This window comes from Carlito syrichta, unplaced genomic scaffold, assembly GCF_000164805.1.
Source record: "Carlito syrichta isolate Samal-C Ts95f unplaced genomic scaffold, Tarsius_syrichta-2.0.1 Scaffold305148, whole genome shotgun sequence".
Classification (NCBI taxonomy): Eukaryota; Metazoa; Chordata; class Mammalia; order Primates; family Tarsiidae; genus Carlito; species Carlito syrichta.
This window is the reverse complement of record NW_007249244.1, coordinates 34,921-52,009: the sequence shown is the minus strand read 5'-3', so window position 1 is coordinate 52,009 and position 17,089 is coordinate 34,921. Positions and strand designations below refer to the sequence as shown.

The 17,089-nt window shown below is 37.2% G+C and overlaps 1 protein-coding gene across 2 annotated transcripts in view; it reads left to right on the top strand.

Moving 5' to 3' along the window:
• Window positions 1-17,089, top strand: part of STAC (SH3 and cysteine rich domain) — a 158,763-nt gene that overhangs the window by 126,535 nt on the left and 15,139 nt on the right. For both annotated transcript variants that reach the window (XM_008061210.2, XM_008061209.2), the window contains 2 exons: window positions 8,638-8,689; window positions 8,778-8,915. In XM_008061210.2, the coding sequence (XP_008059401.1) occupies window positions 8,638-8,689; window positions 8,778-8,915 (190 nt within the window). The remainder of the gene's footprint in view (window positions 1-8,637; window positions 8,690-8,777; window positions 8,916-17,089) is intronic.

Below are 17,089 nucleotides of genomic sequence, written 5' to 3'. Positions count from 1 at the left end.
TCAGTTGTGTTTAATGCTCCAGATATAACAAGCCCGTTATATTTGGAATCCCTGACGAAGATATATATTAACTGAGAATTGAAAATGACAGCACAGGAGATTGAATCAGAATTGCAAAATGAGCACACAAATCTACTTTTGCACCAATTCCTAAACAAGTCAGAAAATATCTGTCATAAATAACACATATGTAACAGTACTAAAGAATAAGAAAGAATGCCACGAGAGAACTGAAAATCTTAGGCATTTCCTGGTAGACTATACCAAATGAAATTTAGTTGAGAACAATGAGGATGACCAGAGACGAAAGAATATTTGGGACAAAACAACTTTAGGTATAGAAACAAGTTCAAAGAGACACAGCAATTCACTGAAGAGCATAAGAGAACTTCAGTAAATTGATTGCATAAATCGCCCTAATTCTTCAACCCTCCCTGATTTATACTCTTTGCCATAAGACTTTTCAGTTCCTCTCACAACAGAGATAAAGCCTATTATCCCATCCCTGGAGTCTGGACTGGCTTTGACACTTGCTTTGGCCAATAAAATGAACAGAAGTGACAAGGTGTCAGTTCTAGACCCTGGCCTTAGGGGCTTTGTGTTTATTGCAGGTCTTCATTTGCTGCTCTTGAACCTCTACCAAGGCCATATCCAAAGTGGCCTTCTGGAGCAGAAACATGCAAGAGGGCAAAGTTGCCCCAGTCACCCAGCCAAAAGCTAGCCAATGCCCAGACATGTGAGTGAGCCACTAGGGTTTTGTGGCTGCTATTATTACACAGCATTACTGCAGTAATTCTTGACTAATACACAGTTCCCACTGTGTTCATAACACCACATTACTGTTTATAATGAGCATTTGGCAGCAATAATTTTTGACTCCAGAATTAAGCCAACACCTGCACTCTGAAGAAAGGGACTCTATGCCTACAGAGGGCTCCTATGTAGATAACAGAAGCCTAAGAAAGAAGAATTATGTTGAAATAACTCTGGACCACCAGACCTTTATAGGGCAGGTAAAAAAGGGAAAGACAGCTCCACTTAGGAGGAAAATAAACCAACTTTCTCTCCCACCAGTGTTAAGAAAACCCTCCTTGTTTCAGTCATTGGTATAGTAGTAGGAGGAAGCACTGGACTGCTTGCCTCCTATATTTCCAGGTATCCAAAAATGAGATGCACCAATTGACACATGCTGCTCCCTTAAACAGAGTTTGTAAACAGCCCTCACATTTGGAAGAGAGACCCGTGGCAAGCCAGAGATACATAAAAGGAGAGAAGCCCACCCCCCGTTCACACCGACCTAGCTCCATTTTCAGTCATTAATAACTAGAGACAACTAAGAAGCACCAGATGTTGGAGAAAATCTTTGACGTGAAAGAGAAGTAAAATGGGCCTGTTCATCCTAGAGGAAACAAATAATTCAAAGAAAAGAAATATCGTTTTAAAAAATACAATATTATCCTCAAAAAGCTCTAACAATATATTGCATCCATGACAGAAAACAACTTTCAGAGATCTTTCAGAAAATAATAAAGAAATAATATGAAAGAAAGAAAACATTCAGAAAATAATAAAGAACCCTTGGAAACTGATTTTTTTCTGAAAATTTTTTCTAAAACAATTCTCAGTATTATCATTAATAATAGAAGAAAGAGAGATCCAAGATGGTCACTGTGGAACAGCAAAGCAGAGAGTAGAGACCGAGCCATTGAGACAGAGAAACACTTTTGGACAGGTGAAGCACCCTGCGCCCAACAAAGGTGTCTTAAAACACATAGAGACCAGAAAATGACAGCAGATACAAGAATCTGGGCACCCCATCCCCCACCATCTGCCAGGCTGGCACATAAACTGAAACCTTGCCTGGTGAACAAGAGATGTACCTAAGATGCCTTGAGTCCACTCACCCCTCTGAGCCATGTATGAGTCATTGGTCCCACATGGGAGGAGTCCTGATCAAGTCACAGTGGCAGGCAGCCAGACCCTAAGTGCAATGGGTTAGGGGAAAACCTGTACTGGGTCAGCAGCCATGAGCATGGTCCCAGCTGGCTTCTAGGCAGGGAAAAACCATCTGCAGAGTGAACCTTGCTGGCTGCTGACCCATCTTCCCAACCAGATCAGGAAGAATCACTTCTAGGCCCTACATGCCTACAGAATGGATTCCCCATTCCCCCATGACAGGGAATTCACTCTTTTTCAAGAGCAGAGTATAGACTTGAACACGGAAGGAACAACATAAAAGACACTCAAAGCCTTTCTCAGTGGGAGGGCTTCTGTGTTACAAATCACAGATGGGTGGGCCTATCCCCCCACTCACTCTCCACAGAGTGCTAGCAGCAGGAGCTGCTACAGTTGAGAGATCTGCCACAGGGTGGAACAAGGAGCAAAAATGAATGTCTCTCCCTCTCTCACTGAGTGACGTATATTGAGCCACTGAAAGGGCCCTAGAACAGAGGATCAGTGACTAGCTTCAGAGCAACAAAACCAAAAGGAATTACAAAGAGGGAAAAGGCCTATCACAAAATCAACAACAACAACAAAAATAGACAACTCTCAGAGTACTAAAAAGACAGTGCCCAAAAGTGAAGCTATCATAGGACAAACAATGGGAACCTCCTCGAATGACCTGCCCCAGAAGACAGTCAGAGAAATCAGAGACTGAATAGCTAAAATGAACAGAGAGAACCAAGAGAACTAGAAGCAAAACTCACCAAAGTCATACTCACCAAAGTCAAGGAAGTAAAAGTAGATTTGGCCAGTTTAAGGAAAGCCTATTCTGAAATAATGGAAATGAAGAGCCTCATCCTGGAAATCAAAAACAAAGTAACAAATATAAGGAGTAGGATCAATCATGCAGAGGAAAGAATCTCAGTTTGAAGACCAAAATATGGAATTAACCCAATCTGTAAAAAAATAGGGACAAAAACCTCAAAAAGAAGGAGCAAAGATGTGAGACTATGTTCAGAAGCCAAATCTTCATCTGATTGGTATCCCTGAAGCAGAAAGTAAAACTGAGAACACAATGGAATGAATATTCCATGAAGTCATCCAAGAAAACTTTCCACATCTCACTGGAGAGATGACCATTCAAGTATAAGAGATTCGAAGAGTCCCTGCAAGGTATCACATGAGAAGACCATCCCCAAGACACATAGTAACCCACCTCCACAAAGTAAGCGTGAAAGAAAAAATCCTAAAGGCAGCAAGAGAGAAAAGTCAGACTACCTACCAGGGAAGGCACATCAGCCTCGCTCCAGATATATCTGCAGAAACACTACAAGCCAGAAGGGACTGGAGTTCAATCTTTAATGTTATTAAAGATAAGCAACTCCAGCCAAGAATTTCCTATGCTGCCAAGCTAAGCTTCATCAGTGACAGAAAATTAAAATCCTTCTCAAACATCCAATCTCTAGAGAATATGCTACCTCCAGACCAGCTCTCCAGGAGACGCTTAACATGGTGAACACAGGAAATAATAATAATAATAGTCATATCCATCACAAAAGTTCAGGCAAGCACAGAGTCAACAGAGCACATAGAGCACTCACAAAAATGAAAATACACATATATGTAAATACAAAAATAAGAAAGGAACAGAGCAACCCCCTAAGAGTCCTATCATAGGGATAAACTCTTACATTTCAATAACCAATTTTAATGTGAATGAACTAAAATGTGCCACTGAAGAGACATAGAGTAGCAACTGGATAAAGAAGCATGACCCAACAGTCTACTGTCTCCAGGAAATTCATCTCACTGCAAAAGACACCCACAAGTTCAAAGTTGGGGACTGAAAAATGGCCTTTCAGACAAATTGAAAACAGAAGTAGCTGAAATCAGACAAAGCAGATTTCAAACCATCCACAATTAAAAAGGACGCTACATAATGATAAAAGACTCAATCCACCAGGAAGAAATATCCATCTTAAACATATATGCACCAATACAGGAACACCAGATTTTATAAAACAACTACTACATAAACTAAGAGAGGACATTGACTCTCAAACAGCCATAGTTGGAGACCTAAATACTGTGCTAATAGCTTTAGATAGATCATCAAGGCAAAAAACCAACAAGGTGATCTCAATGCTTGATTAAATGGATTAAATGGATTTAATAAACATCTACAGAACAATTCGCCCAACATCTACAGAGTATACACTCTACTCATCGGCACATGAAACATACTCCAAGATCGATTGCATTCTCAGACATAAATCAAGCATGAACAAATTTCAAATGATCCAAATCATATTATGCATCTTCTCAGATCACAGTGAAATAAAAATAAATATTGCCACCAACAAGATCCTCCCAAAACACATACAGACATGGACACTTGACAACATGCTGCTGAACAACTTCTAGGTCAACACAGAAATCAATACAGAAACAAAAAGATTCCTAGAAACAAACAAAGACACATCTTATCAGACTCTAGGATGTCATCAAAGCAGTGTTAAGAAGAAAATTCATAGCATTGCACATACACATCAAGAAAACAGAAAGATCACAGGTAAACAACCTAATGTCACACCTAAGGGAACTGAAAAGGTAAGATCATCTAAATCCCAACTCAAGCAGAAAAATCTAGATCACCAAGATAAGATCACAGTTGCAGGATATAGAAGACAAAAATATCATAGAAAGGATCAACAAGACAAAAAGATAGTTCTTTGAAAGGATAAATCAGATTGACAGACTCCTAGGCCAGATTGGCTAAAAAAGCAACAGAAAGTCCAAAAAAACACAATTAGAAGCACAAAGGTGAAGTCACAACTGACTCTGAAGAAATTCAAAAGATCAGAGATTACTATGAACACATGTATGTAAATAAACTAGAAAACCTAAAGGAAATGGAGAACTTTCTGACATCACACAGGTTCCTAAGGATGAAATTGAAACTCTAAACAGACCAATAACAATCCAGAAAATTGACTGTCATAAGAAATCTCCTTGACAAAAAATGCCCCAGACCAGATAGCTTCTCAGCTGAATTCTACAAGACATACAAGGAAGAGTGTTTATCAATCTTATTGAAAGTATTTCAGGCAATTGAGAATGATGGAATTCTCTCCAACACATTTAATGAAGCTAACATCATACTGATACCCAAACCTGGCAAAGACCCCAAAGGAAAGAGAATTACAGGCCAATCTCCTTGAATAATATAAATACAAAAATTCTTAACAAGATCTGACAACACGTCTCAAGGATCGTCCACCATGACTAGGTGAGCATCATTCCTGGAATGCAGGATTGGTTCAATATCCAAGATAAGATCACAATTGCAGGATATAGAAGACAAAAATACCATAGAAAGGGCTATAGAAGACAAAAATACCATAGAAAGGATCAACAAGACAAAAAGATAGTTCAGCACATTAACAGTTGTAAAACCAAGAACAACATGATTATATCATTTGATGCAGAAAAAAGAATTGAACAAAATCCAGCATCCCTTCTTGATAAGAGCCCTTTAACACCTAGGAATAGAAGGAACATTCCTCAAAACAGTAAGAGTCATCTATGATAAACCCACAACCAACATTTTGCTCAGTGGGAAGAAGCTGGAAGTGTTCCCCTAAGAACAGGAACAAGACAAGAGTGCCCACTCTCACCACTCCTGTTCAACATAGTGCTGGAAATCCTAGCCAAAGCAATCAGGCTAAAGAAGTAAATTAGGGGTATCCAAATAGGAAAAGAAGAAGTTAAGCTATCTCTCTTTGTGAACGATATGATTTTATACCTTGAAAACCCTAAGGAGTCTGTCAAATGACTGATAAATGACTTTGGTAAAGTCTTGGGATACAAAATCAGATTGCAAAAGACAGCTGCATTTTCATACACCAGCAACAAACCAGTGGAGAATCAAAAACACAATCCCATTTGCAATAGCCAACCCCAAAAAATGGAATGCCTTAGCATCCACCTAACCAGAGAAGTGAAAGACCTTTAAGATGAGAACTGCAAAATGCTGCTCAAAGAAATCAAGGATGACACAAACAAATGGAAAAACATTCCATGTTCATGGATTGGAAGAAACAACACTGTCAAGATGTCCATCCTACCCAAGGCAATCTACAGATTCAATACAATGCTCATCAAATTACCAACATCATTTTTTTTCAGATGTGGAAAATACAATACAGAAATTCATATGGAAATTAAAAAGAGCACAAGTAGCCAAAACAATTCTCAGCAAAAGGAACAAAGCAGAAGGCATCACACTTCCAGACTTTAAACTTTATTACAAGGCTACAGTAACCAAAACAAGAATAAGCACATAGAAAAATGGGACAGGACAGAAATTCTGAAAGCAAAAACACAGTCTCTCAACTAACTCATCTTCGACAAAGCCACCAATAACAATCTTTGGGGAAAACAGACCATAGTTAGCAAATAGTACTCATAAAGCTGACTAACCACATGCAGAAGAATGAAACTGGACCTCTACCTATCACCGTATACAAAAATAAACTCTCAACAGATTAAAGATCTAAAAGTAAAACCTCATATAAGACTCCTACAAGAAAATGCAGGAGATACCCTTATGTACATCAAAGTAGGCAACGAATTATTGACCAAGTCCCAAAAAACAAATGCTATGAAAGCTAAGGTATACAAGTGGGACCTCATCAAACTGAAAAACTTGTACAGCAAAATAAACCATCAAGAGAGTAAAGAGACAACCTACAGAATGGGAAAAATATTTCCAAATTATGCATCTGGCAAAGATCTAACACACAGGATCTACAAGGAACTCAAACAAAGTGAAGGGAAACAAACAACCCCATTAAAAAGTGGACAAAATACATTAACAGACTACTTCTCAAAAAATGACATACAAGCAGCCAACAGACACATGAAAAAATGCTCAGTCTTGCTATTCTTCAGAGAAATGCAAATCAAAACTACAATGCAATACCACCTAACTCTGGTAAGGATGACTATCATTAATAAGTCAAAAAGCAGATTCTGCCTTATTTTTTTTCACAGGTGCAGAGAAAAGAGAACACTTCTACACTGTTGGTGGGAGTGCAAGCTAGTTCAACCTCTATGAAAAGCAGTGTGGTGACTCCTAAAAGAACTATGAACTGACCTTCTACACCATCCAGAAATACCTCTCCTAGGAATATACCCAGAGGAACATAAATTGTTCTTCAAAAAGACACCTGCGCATGCATGTTTATTGCCTCACTATTCACAATAGCAAAAACATGAAACCAACCCTACTGTCCATCTAAAGTGGACTGCGTAAAGAAATATGATACATATACACAATGCAGTATTGTGCAGCCATAAAGAAGAACAAAACCATGGACTTTGCAGCAAACTGTATGTAATTGGAGACCATCCTACTAAGTGAACTACAGAAACAAAGATCTGAATACCGCATGTTCTCACTCATAATCAGGTCTTGAGCATTAGTCACATTACCACAAGGAAAGGATCAGCAGTCACTGAACACTGCTAGGGGAGGGAGATAGGAAGAAGATGGGGGCACATGACAACACAAAGGGTACTCAGTTCATTACCAGGGGGAGTAAAGGCCAGTTAGAACCTGCATGCAGCCTACTTATGTGGTTAATCCTCACTTGTACCCCACATTCCTTTAGTAAAATAAAATTTTTTAAAAATAATAAAAGAAACAAGTCCAAGTACAAAATAAATGATTAAGAAGATTCAAAAAAAAAAATTTAAGAACATAGAGGAAAAAAAAGATGAGAAACATGTAAGAAAGACAAAGGGAGTGGGAGATGGCTCCAGAAATTTCAATGTGTTGACTAGAAGTTCCAGAAGGAAAGAAGAGGAAATGTGGATGGGAGAAAACAATAAAAGAAAAGGTAAAGAAAATTTTCCCAAGGTAAAAAAAACAGTCTTCAGATTGTAAAAACTCTGGTAAATATTGAGCAGAAGTAATTAAAACACATATCTACACCCTCGTACACACACATCTCAATGGAAAAATCAAACAAGTGGCAAATCATCGCAAAATCTACATCAGCATCACCAACAAAAACACATAGGTCTTCAGAGAAACACAAGTAATTCTGGATATGTAAACATGCATGCATGCACAAACCTAGTAAAAAATTTCAAATTATACCAACATAAAATTGGTGGCAGTCAGGGAAAGTGGAGCTTAACAAAAGCCTGCTAGGATTTGTAAAGATATTGAGAAGATGTAGATAATGACAACAATAATGACTAATTCCAGATGCCAATACTAAATTTAAAAAAAATACATGCACTATATTTATATATAAATATAAGTGCTTGGGAAAGGGTCTAGAAGGACACAAGGACATGGGAGAAAAATCGTGGGGCAGAATGAAGGGAAACTTGCACCTTAAAACTTACCAACTTCTACGTTTTAGAGTGTTTTGATCATTTGTGTATCAACATAAAGGCAAATACTATTTTTTTAAACACAGCACAGAAATTATGCTTGCTTTCAAAGTATAATAAAGCTATTTTCATGGATGGAAAGAACTGGTAAAAGTTGTGTTTATTTCTATTTATTTTAGGATTATTTTTATAAATTAAAAACTATTACTATTTGACTTTAAAGTATCATAGCTTTGTTTATTTTTCCTCTACTTTCCCACTCAACTCATTCATTCTTTATTTTAGGCCAGGAGACATAATTACTCTTCTAGAGGATTCCAATGAAGACTGGTGGAAAGTAAGTATTCTTTCTTTAAAAAAAAAATTGTATCTACAATTATAATAAATGTTACCATTTTGGAAGCATGCCTTCTTTTTTTTCCCAGGGGAAAATTCAAGACAGAATTGGCTACTTTCCAGCCAACTTTGTTCAGAGAGTACAACCAAATGAGAAGATTTTTAGATGTGTTAGAACCTTCATTGGATGTAAGGAACAGGGGCAGATAACACTGAAGGAAAATCAGGTGAGTGAATCACGCAAACACTTTCCAGATATGACCAAAATAATAATCGTCATTTCAATAAACATAGCAATATATATATAAATCTGAATGAGTGGAGTCACATTCAAATTATTCACTTTGAGCAAAGATAAAAATACTCCAACAATATTAGTGTAGTAGGAGTTAAACATGCAACACCAAAATGTTAGAAATCTTACTTGGTGGCACCTATTCACATGACGAAACATCATGGTGGCAAGATGAGGTATCTAGTCTCCATGCTTTTTTCTCTGAGAACCACTGGTCTCTGATCTGGGCAGCTATTCTCAGTTGGACTCTCTGCTGGTGTCCACCAATGTGTGGTTAATCCTTCATTTGTTCTTGGAAATACTTTGTCTTTAGTTGCTGCAGTTAGGAATCTCTTAGATTTCACTGTGTGGACTCGAAGCCTCTGCCTGTTTATTGGAGCCCATAATGCCTTCACATCACTGAATAAAGAAATGGACAAAACTTAAAAACCAGAAACTATCTCAGGCTTGTGCACTGCACATCTCTGTACATCTAACCTAGAAGTGTCTGTCACCATCTTGTTTCAGTGCCATGTTGAGTGTGGAGTTCTCTAAGATTCTAATTTCCTGCAAAGTAAGGTATGAACCCCACACCACTATGTCTTTAAGCTCTTTCCCTGTTGTCTTCTCATCTCATCTCTAGAATATTGATAAAGACAAACAAACAGGACACTCACAGCTTAACTCTCCATCCTACTCTTCCTCTGTCATCTTCCAGCTGTGAGAGGGCTTCCTGTGGCCCCTTCTTCCCTGAGTTCAGTTCCCCTCGTTTCATATCTTGTATACTCAATACAAAGTAAAATTATGTGCTCAGACCTCCAAGTTTGTTCTTGATCTATTAAGGGAGAATTTGGGGAACTAGAAATTAGAAATTTATCTTATGTTCCAATAAAGTATCACAGTGGACTTTAATTTCCAACTTTGGAATCAAAATCTTGCCTCTCTTTCCTTCTGCATTCTTAATATAATAATTCTATTTCCCAAGGCAATGAATGCCTATGGTTTAAGATGACAAGGCTTGCCCTACAAGCATGTGCAAAATGAAAAGGCATTAATAATTCTAATGCAGCTCTGTTCAGTGGTGTTGCCCAAAGCACATCTTGAATGTCTTTTTTTAGAATTACCTTCAAAGATAATTTCTAAGTCACACAAGAAAATCAGTTATTACTTTATATCTGATTTGTAGTTTCTTAAAATGGTTTACTCAACTTCATCAACCATTTCATATGTCATATGTGGCTTCAAATAAATGACTTTATCATTTTCAAACTGACAAATACATCCTTGAAGAATAACGATTCACCTTTGCTTTGTCTGTTCAAAATAATCTTTAAAGAAAAATCTAAAGAAAAATTATAATATAGAATAACAAAAAGTTCATCTCACTCTCCCGTCAGAGTCAAGTAAATAAAAGTTATTGAAGTGAGAGACCAATAATTCTGAGTGTTATTTTTCTTGTATATTTTTTAAAAAGGCTGAGCATGATGGCTGAAGCCTGTAATCCCAGCACTTTGGGAGGCTGAGGCAAGAGGATTGCCTGAGCCCAAGGGTTCAAGAACAGACTGGGAAACTTGGTGAGACCTCATCTCTACAATATATTTTAAAATTGCTGGGCATGGTCGCACGCACCTGTAGTTCTGGCTACTTGAAAGGCTGAGGTGGAAGGATCACTGGAGCCCAGCAGGTCGATGCTGGGGTGACCATGAGCTTGCCACCACAATCTAGCCTGGACAATAGTATAAGACTCTGACTCAAAAATAAATAAATAAAAATAAAAGATAAAAAGATGGGGGATAGAGTCAGTAAAATTAACATTTTCATAAATACTAGGATATATCAGTCCACTCATTTTGGATAGTTACCATACATTCAAAGCCATAAGATTGCTCAACCTCATGAACACGGTAATTCCATTTTCTACAGTGTATCCAAAGAAAATCTAAACTAGAGTTGAGAAGTAACTTTATGCAAAAAAGATAATCATCAGAGTGGTATTCATAATGGTGAGAATTAAGAACAACTGTACAATGAGAGTGATTAAGTCAACAAAAATACTTTATTTAATGGATTAAATTAAGAACCTAAGCAGTTTCAGTGGTATAATAATACTATGGGCAGAATACTGGAGTCTGAATCCAGAACCCAGGCACTGCTCTTAGAAGATAAACACACAGGGAGAGATGAAGCCATATTTTTATTCTTGGAACCACAGTGAACCAGAGTACTGTACCACACGTGTTCTAGAAACTTAAAAGACCTCCTAACCGCAGCTCACCTACCTTACCCTTACCACCATCACCACCACTACCACCTTCACCGATTGGTCTGAATCCCAGGATTCTAGGGCACCAGATGATCCATGGGAGAACAAAGGATCAGAAAGGAGTGTGGCCAAACAAAATGGCCTCATGAACTTCCAGAAGGAACAAGAGAGGAGGAAGTTTTATAAGACAGTGATAAAACCCTGGCACCTGTGAGCCTATCATATCTCCTGCCTTTGGAAAAGTGAGGAGATACCTAGGAGGTCTTCAAATATTGTGTCACCGTCTTAGGTAATGGTTTTATGACGGTTAACAAATAAGTTAAATACTAATGATACAATGATAGTGAAAAATTAATATAAATATAATGGGAAAAACAAAAAAATGGAATGTTTAAAGACTTTTTATTTTCCTTTTAAATTACTTTTTTGAGTTGGAGTCTCACTCTGTCACCCAGACTGGAGTGCAGTGGCCGCTCCCGGCCACTGCAGCCTCAACCTGCTGGGCTCCGGCGGTCCTTTCGCCTCAGCCTTCCAAGTAGCTGGAACTACAGGCACGCGCTACCATGCCCGGCTAATTTTTTGATTTATCATAGAGATGAGGTCTCGCCAAGTTGCCCAGGTGGGTCTCAAACCCGCGGGCTCAGGCAGTCCACTCACCTCAGCCTCCCAAAGCACGGGATTAAATTACTTTTATAGTATAAATTTATAAAAATTAATCTTAAAATAAGCAAAATTTAAAGTAGTCAATCTTATCTTTTGAATCTAACAATGTAAAGGTATACAGTGTTGCTGTGGCTTCTCCAGGCTTTGACTTTGCATGCATATGAGCAAATGCACACATACACACACACCACATTCCACTGTTGCAATACCTAATTGAAGCACCTGCTGCTTAGATAAATGCAATAAGCCCAAGAGGTATATTCCATCTAATGTATTTTGGTTATTAAAATATTGAAGATTCTTAGGAAATTGGGTCAGTAGGCTCTATAATTTCACCCTGGTTTCACAGTTTCACTTGAAATTGGCATTCTTCTCTTTTTAAAAAGTTGCTTACATGGTATGCCCTCCTCAGGACATGCTGCATTTTGTAAATTGTGCAGCTTCTCCTTTACCTGGTTGTTTGTGGACAATGTTTAATAAGATCAAAAGTTATCAATGTGCTGACATGAAATGCACTCACTTAAGATTACCTAATACTTCATTTTCTACCCAAAGTTTTTTGTTTTCCTTGGAGCTGGCATTCACCAATATATCACTTGATTACATACTCCCCAAAGAGGTAACAGAAGAAGCCAACATCTGAGATTCTCCTAATTGACAACACCCCTGGAAACCCACCACTCCTCATACCTGGAAGATTGCACAGACCACTCTGCCTCCTGTAAAAATATATTCCTTTTTTGGATTGTGATGACCTGTTTTGGAATCTGCTCCTTGAAAGAGAAGTTTTTATCTCTAGCCAGTCCTTGGCTGACAAAAAAGAAAAGAACAAATTAATACTGTCCTAGACATCACCACAATAATAATAGTTATAAGTATCATTATTATTAGTCATTATTCAATAATGTCATACATACAGCTTATATCATATTTATAAAGCTTATATACCTACAACATTTGATTTGAGTTTGCACACATACCCTATGAATAGTATAGATTAATTATTCATTGCTTCTATTTTATAAATGAGGAAGTAAACACTCATAGAGGTTATGTGTTTTGTTCAAGGGACAAAAACCTGGTAAGGGGTTAGGCTGGAACTTAAACACAGATCTGCAAACTCCAAATCAATGCTTTCCACTAGCCATGTGCCCTGGACAAGGTAGAACAAACTCTAAAACTTACTTGGCTCCCAAGGGAGGCAAGTGTCATAAAGGCAGTTGTCTTGGGACTAAGGAACCCCTTGAAAACAAATTCTTGCTCAAGTGGGCTCCCTACTGAATCCCTACTTGATTCCAGGCAATGGAATTATTGTCATCAGACTGAAACTCCGTTCTAATGCCATACACACCCAACAAAGCAAACAGGCACTATTCCCAACTTGATGTCATACCAACGCTTCAACTTTCTCTAAGTTTAACCAAATGTGTCCTTCTGTTCCAAAAACTTGGGAAAGTCTTTCGAATAAAATTAATTTTGGAAGGATGCTCATCTTTACTGGCAAAATGTTATTAAATAATCTTGCTAGCATATTTTTTTCTCAGAATAATTTTGTGCTTCCCCATTTGAGATCAAACATTGTTTTATGTTATTAAAATACAAATCAGTGAAACCAGAAGGCAAATTAAAATTTTCTCGTTGATCAATTTCCAGAAGCAGAACATCTGTTCAGTGACTCCAATTCCTTGGCGTATTCCCCAATTTTTTTTTCTGGAATGGGTCTCATATTTGTAATCTCCACCTTCATGGTTAAATTGACAATCTGCTGTGGGTGGGATGTGAAGAAAGTGAGACAAGAAACACAGTCTCTTCAACTAGACATTTTCAAGATACAACTTAGCATTTCAGCTTGAACTAGAACCAAATAGATCTGCCCATAATTATTTAGAAAAATGCTATACACCCCAATATTTGTCCTGTCTGGTGCTTTCTGAGGTCTGCTCTTTATACCTCAGAATATTGGGCATCAAAATATTTGTTGAAAATACAGATTCCTAGGCCTAACCCCAGACCTGCTAAATCAAAATTTTTGGTAAAGTCAGAAATGGGTCTCTTTTATCAATTCTAGAGATTTTCCCACCAGAGCTAAAGTTGAAGAATGACTTTCATTGCTACTATCTCACTCTAAGTCCTGTAGTTATTCTGCAACAACTTAAGACTTTTTTTTGCCAATTAGATATGGGTCAGCAAGAGACCCTGTGGCCTCTTTACCCTTACACTAATTCTCTATTTTTAGTACTTGTCATTAACATGGACACTGATTCTTTTTAATACATCAACCACTTGAGAGAAAACTTGCATTTTAAAACTATATTATTAAAAATAAATTTCAAACTTTGTCTCCACTTTAGTATCCTTGGTTATTTTAAGTGGAAGATTTCAAAATATACTTCTTAATTTCAGGGAGTATGTTATAGTAGAAAGAACACAAATTCTAGTGTCATACAGAAATGAACCTATGTCCTGTGCAGTTTTGACAAAGTCACTTCTGAATGCTCATCTGTGAAATTAGCATAGTAGCATCTCCCTCCTGGTGTGCATGTGAGAGCTAAATGAGTTCACATGTTAAATGTGTGTAAAGTCCCGGCACACTGCCTGGCCTCTGTAGATGCATAACAAAAGTCATTTATCTGGCCACTGTCAACACTCAAAGTAAAGCCTAAATAGGGACTTCATCTGCAGTGGTTAATGCCACCTAAAATTAGCCAATAAGCACCAGAAAAAAGTCAGTATGATATTTATAACTCTAAAAATATAAAGAGGCAAATGGTCATTAACAGGAAAATAGAAGAAATTTGATTCTGCAAATAAATGTAATGCATCTTTTTTATTAAATATCATTTCTACCTCTGAGGTGAATCTGTCTCATAATTGTTATATTATTTTTTCACAGAGCTCTTGTTTCCAAATACAATTAAGTTATCCATTTGTTATGAACATAGCCAGAGTTTGCACTGAACAAGATTATGTTTTCTTCATTTTTTTTAATTTAAAAAGTATCCCTATTAAATGAAATCTAAAATACCATTAAAACATTTTTATATTCATCTATAGTTCTATTATACCTATAGAATTATTTTCATTGATTCTTTGTGTTCTATCAAAGTTTTAAGAAAATAGAGAAACTATTTTTAGATTGTAAAACTAAAGTTCATTTATTGTGGAGAAAATATGGGAAATAATATTATTTAAAGACATATAGAATAAAATTGTGACCATGGACAATACCACCATTATTTAATATCAATGTAAACATATTTGGCATATTTTATAATAAACTATTCTTTTCATTTGTATTTTTGATGTCATATTCTATTTAGTTTCCCAACTTTTTGAGTACAGTCATTAAATGTTCATCAAAGCAATTTTTCATAAAGCTTTCTTCAAACATAGCTGCACTCATTTATGCATGTCTCTTTTGTGGCTGCATTCATGCTATAACTGAATAGCTGGGTTGAGTCACTGCAACAGAGACCATATGGCCTGCAAAACCTAAAATATTTACTATTTGGCTCTGTAGAGAAAAATGTTGCCAATCCCTAGTCCGGGTGTACAAGAATGTGTTTAAATATTCCTTATTTTTGGTTATTCAGAGTTTTTATCTTTTAAACTACTATTGGTCACTGCAATAAACATCTTTAAACCTAAATGTTTCTCCCTAATTCTGATTATTCTCTTAGGTTATTCTTTATATTTTGTAAGAAAATAGATAGAAGACTTGTATAGGTTTTTTTTTTTTTCTTTTTCTTTTTCCTTATTATTATAAAGATGTGGGGTACAATTAAAGGCTAGGTATACAAATGTTGATTATGCAGGTACCCTTGTTAATGAGGTATGCCCCTCCCTTCCCTAGCAATTTCCCTCAACTGCCAATCCCACCCCCCACCCCTGACAGTTTCCCACTACTGCCAGTTCCTTTCTTATAATATTATAGTTGTTCAAGATCCACTAATGAGTGAGAACATATGGTACTCTGTTCTTTGTTCCTGTGACAGATCACTGAGTATGAAAGACTCTAAATCCATCCAAGTTGCTGGAAAGTCCATATGTTTGTCATTCTTTATGACTGCATAATATTCCATTGTGTATATGTACCACATTTTTTAATCCAGCCTCAGTGGGCAACATAGTTGGTTCCATGTTTTGCTGTTATGAATAGAGTTGCAACAAACATACGTGTGCAGGTATCTTTTTTGTAGAATGATTTGAGTTCCTCCTGGTATATATCCAATAGGGGAAGTGCTGGGTCATATGGAAGGTCGATTTCTAGTTCTTTCAGAAATCACCACACTGTCTTCCAAAGAGGTTGGACTAGTTTGCACTCCCACCAGAAGTGTAGAAGAGTTCCTTTTTCTCCGAATCCTCGTCGGCATCTGTGGTTGTTTGTTTTATTAATGATAGCTGTTCTTACTGGAGTTAGGTGGTAGCTCAGTGTGGGTTTGATTTGCATTTCTCTGATGATAAGTGAGTCTAAGCACTTTCTCATGTGTTTGTTGGCTGCCCATATATCTTCTTTTGAGAAGTGTCTATTCATGTCTTTTGCCCACTTTTTAACGGGACTGTTTGTTTTTTTCCTTTCGACGTGTTAGAGTTCCTTGTAGATCCTAGATGTTAGGCCTGTGTCAGATAAACAGTTAGCAAATATTTTTTCCCATTCTGTGGGATGTCTCTTGATGGTTTCTTTTGCTTTGCAGAAGCTCGTTAGTTTGATGAGGTCCCACTTGTCTAACTTATTTCTTAAGGTATGGGCATCTAGGGTTCAGAATAGGAATGGGTTGCCAGTTCCAATTTCCATAAAGGTGTCTCCTGCATTTTCTAAGATGCTTATAGTTCGAGGTTTTACATTAGGTCTTTGATTCATTTAGAGTTAATTTTTGTGTATGGTGATAGGTAGGGGTCCTGTTTTGATCTTCTGCATGTGATCAGCCAGTTTTCCTGGCATCATTTACTGGATAGGTTCTCCTCTCCCCAGTGGTTGTTGTTGGAGGCTTTGTCAAAGATGAATTGGTTGAGGAATTGAGACTTTCCTTCCAGAACCTCTATCCTGTTCCATTGTCTTGTACCAATACCAAGCTGTTTAGCCTTATAGTAAAGTTTGAAGCCTAGAAGTGTGATACTTCCTGCTTTGCTTCTTTTGCTAAGGATTGTTTTGGCTATTCGTGGTCGTTTATGTTTCCATATGAATTTCTGTATTGTCATTT